This window comes from Lipotes vexillifer, unplaced genomic scaffold, assembly GCF_000442215.2.
Source record: "Lipotes vexillifer unplaced genomic scaffold, Lipotes_vexillifer_v1.1 scaffold426, whole genome shotgun sequence".
Taxonomy (NCBI): Eukaryota; Metazoa; Chordata; class Mammalia; order Artiodactyla; family Lipotidae; genus Lipotes; species Lipotes vexillifer.
In genome coordinates, this window is record NW_006779491.1 from 1,865,109 (window position 1) to 1,866,857 (window position 1,749).

Here is a 1,749-nt window from a genome sequence, read left to right on the forward strand (position 1 = left end):
CTCCGCGGCATGTGGGATCTTCCCAGACCGGGACACGAACCCGTGTGTCCTGCATCGGCAGGCGGACTCTCAACCACTGCGCCACCAGGGAAGCCCAACCACGGCACTTTTCCCCACTGAATCCTAACAGAAGTCCCTGAATCTTTGTCAAACTCCTCTAGGCAACCATTATCAAAGTTTGCACAAGAAAAGAATACTCCAGAATAAGTAGAATATCCCAGTGCCTTGACAACAGGGGTGGGTCTCCGTCTTTTATGTTATTACCAGTGTCTGACACTTTGGAGACGCTCACTTTGGAGCACTTTTTGTCCTCACCTAAAGTTTCCCCCAATTCGAAGAGGTAGGCATTATTATCCCCACGTTAGAGACGAGGAAAGTGAGGTGTAAAAAGTTGACACAATTTTCCTAAGGACTAGAACTGGGAAGTGAACCCAGACCTGTCCAACTCCCAAGTCTAAAGTCTTTCCATCATGTCACAGTGCCTCTTCTCTGGCAAATTTATGTTTAAAATTTCCAAATCTTGTAATGTGGGTTACGGGTGTGAGGAGGCAGAGAGGCCCTGAACGAAATGAGATCGTGAGCTGATAATTGTTGAAAATGGGTGATGGCTGTTTGGCGGTTCATTAAACTCTACTTTTGTATGTCTGAAATTTCCCATAATAAAAACTTGAAAACAAATTTCAAAATATTATACTGAGTATACCAATCACATATTCAGTCTCCTATGAAATATTTGAGGCCAGAATAAAATTTAATATCAATCTTATTTCATACAGAACAGGTATAAGCAAACGGAATTTGGGTATCTTGGCAGTTATCTAAACTAACAAGAACTTAAAAAAATTCTTTCTGGGATGGATTTTTAAAAAATACATTTATTTATTTATTTCTGGCTGCGTTGGGTCCTCGTGGCTGCATGCAGGCTTTCTCTAGCTGTGGTGAGCGGGGGGCTACTCTTTGTGCGGTGCTCAGGCTTCTCATTGCAGTGGCTTCTCTTGTTGCGGAGCATAGGCTCTAGGCGCTCGGGCTTCAGTAGTTGTGGCACTCGGGCTCAGTAGTTGTGGCACACGGGCTTAGTTGCTCTGCGGCATGTGGGATCTTCCTGGACCAGGACTCGAACCCATGTCCCCTGCATTGGCAGGTGGGTTCTTAACCACCGCGCCACCAGGGAAGCCCTGGGATGGATGTTAATAATAAAACACCCACACAGCAAACGAAGATACCGAGTGCCGCAACTAAGACCTGGTGCAGCCAAATAAATAAATATTTAAATAATAATAATAATAATAATAAATGACCACGCGTACCTGGCAAATAGTGACACACCACCGTGCCTGAATATTCCATAGGACCGAATATTCTGTGGCCATTAAAAATAATCTGAAAGCTGAGCTGCAGCATTAATATATGATGTGTGAAAAAAGTAGGGAACAAATGGTAAGTACTTTATAATTGTAATCATGTTTAAAATGCCTATGGATGTGGATTAAGGACTAGAAGAAAATATGCTGAAGGTATTGTTACTACTGTGATACAGAAGAGGAAACGGTAGGACCAGGAGATCAAGGTCACCTGTGACCTGTGCTGGACAGCAATGGAGCCGAGCCTGGCACTGGGGCTGCCTCCCGCTGCGGTCAGCTCATCCGCCCCTTCCCTCCCCTGAGCAGCCTTGCTGGCTCCTTACCGGGAAGTGGAACCAGAACCCAGTGCAGGACTTGACTGAGGTGACAGCTGTGTTCCTGCTGAGCT

At 45.3% G+C, this 1,749-nt stretch overlaps 1 protein-coding gene across 2 annotated transcripts in view; it reads right to left on the bottom strand.

Moving 5' to 3' along the window:
* Positions 1-1,749, bottom strand: part of ITGAL (integrin subunit alpha L) — a 45,505-nt gene that overhangs the window by 21,417 nt on the left and 22,339 nt on the right. For both annotated transcript variants that reach the window (XM_007452729.1, XM_007452728.1), the window contains exon 17: positions 1,685-1,749. This exon is cut by the window's right edge and continues 87 nt beyond it. In XM_007452729.1, the coding sequence (XP_007452791.1) occupies positions 1,685-1,749 (65 nt within the window). The remainder of the gene's footprint in view (positions 1-1,684) is intronic.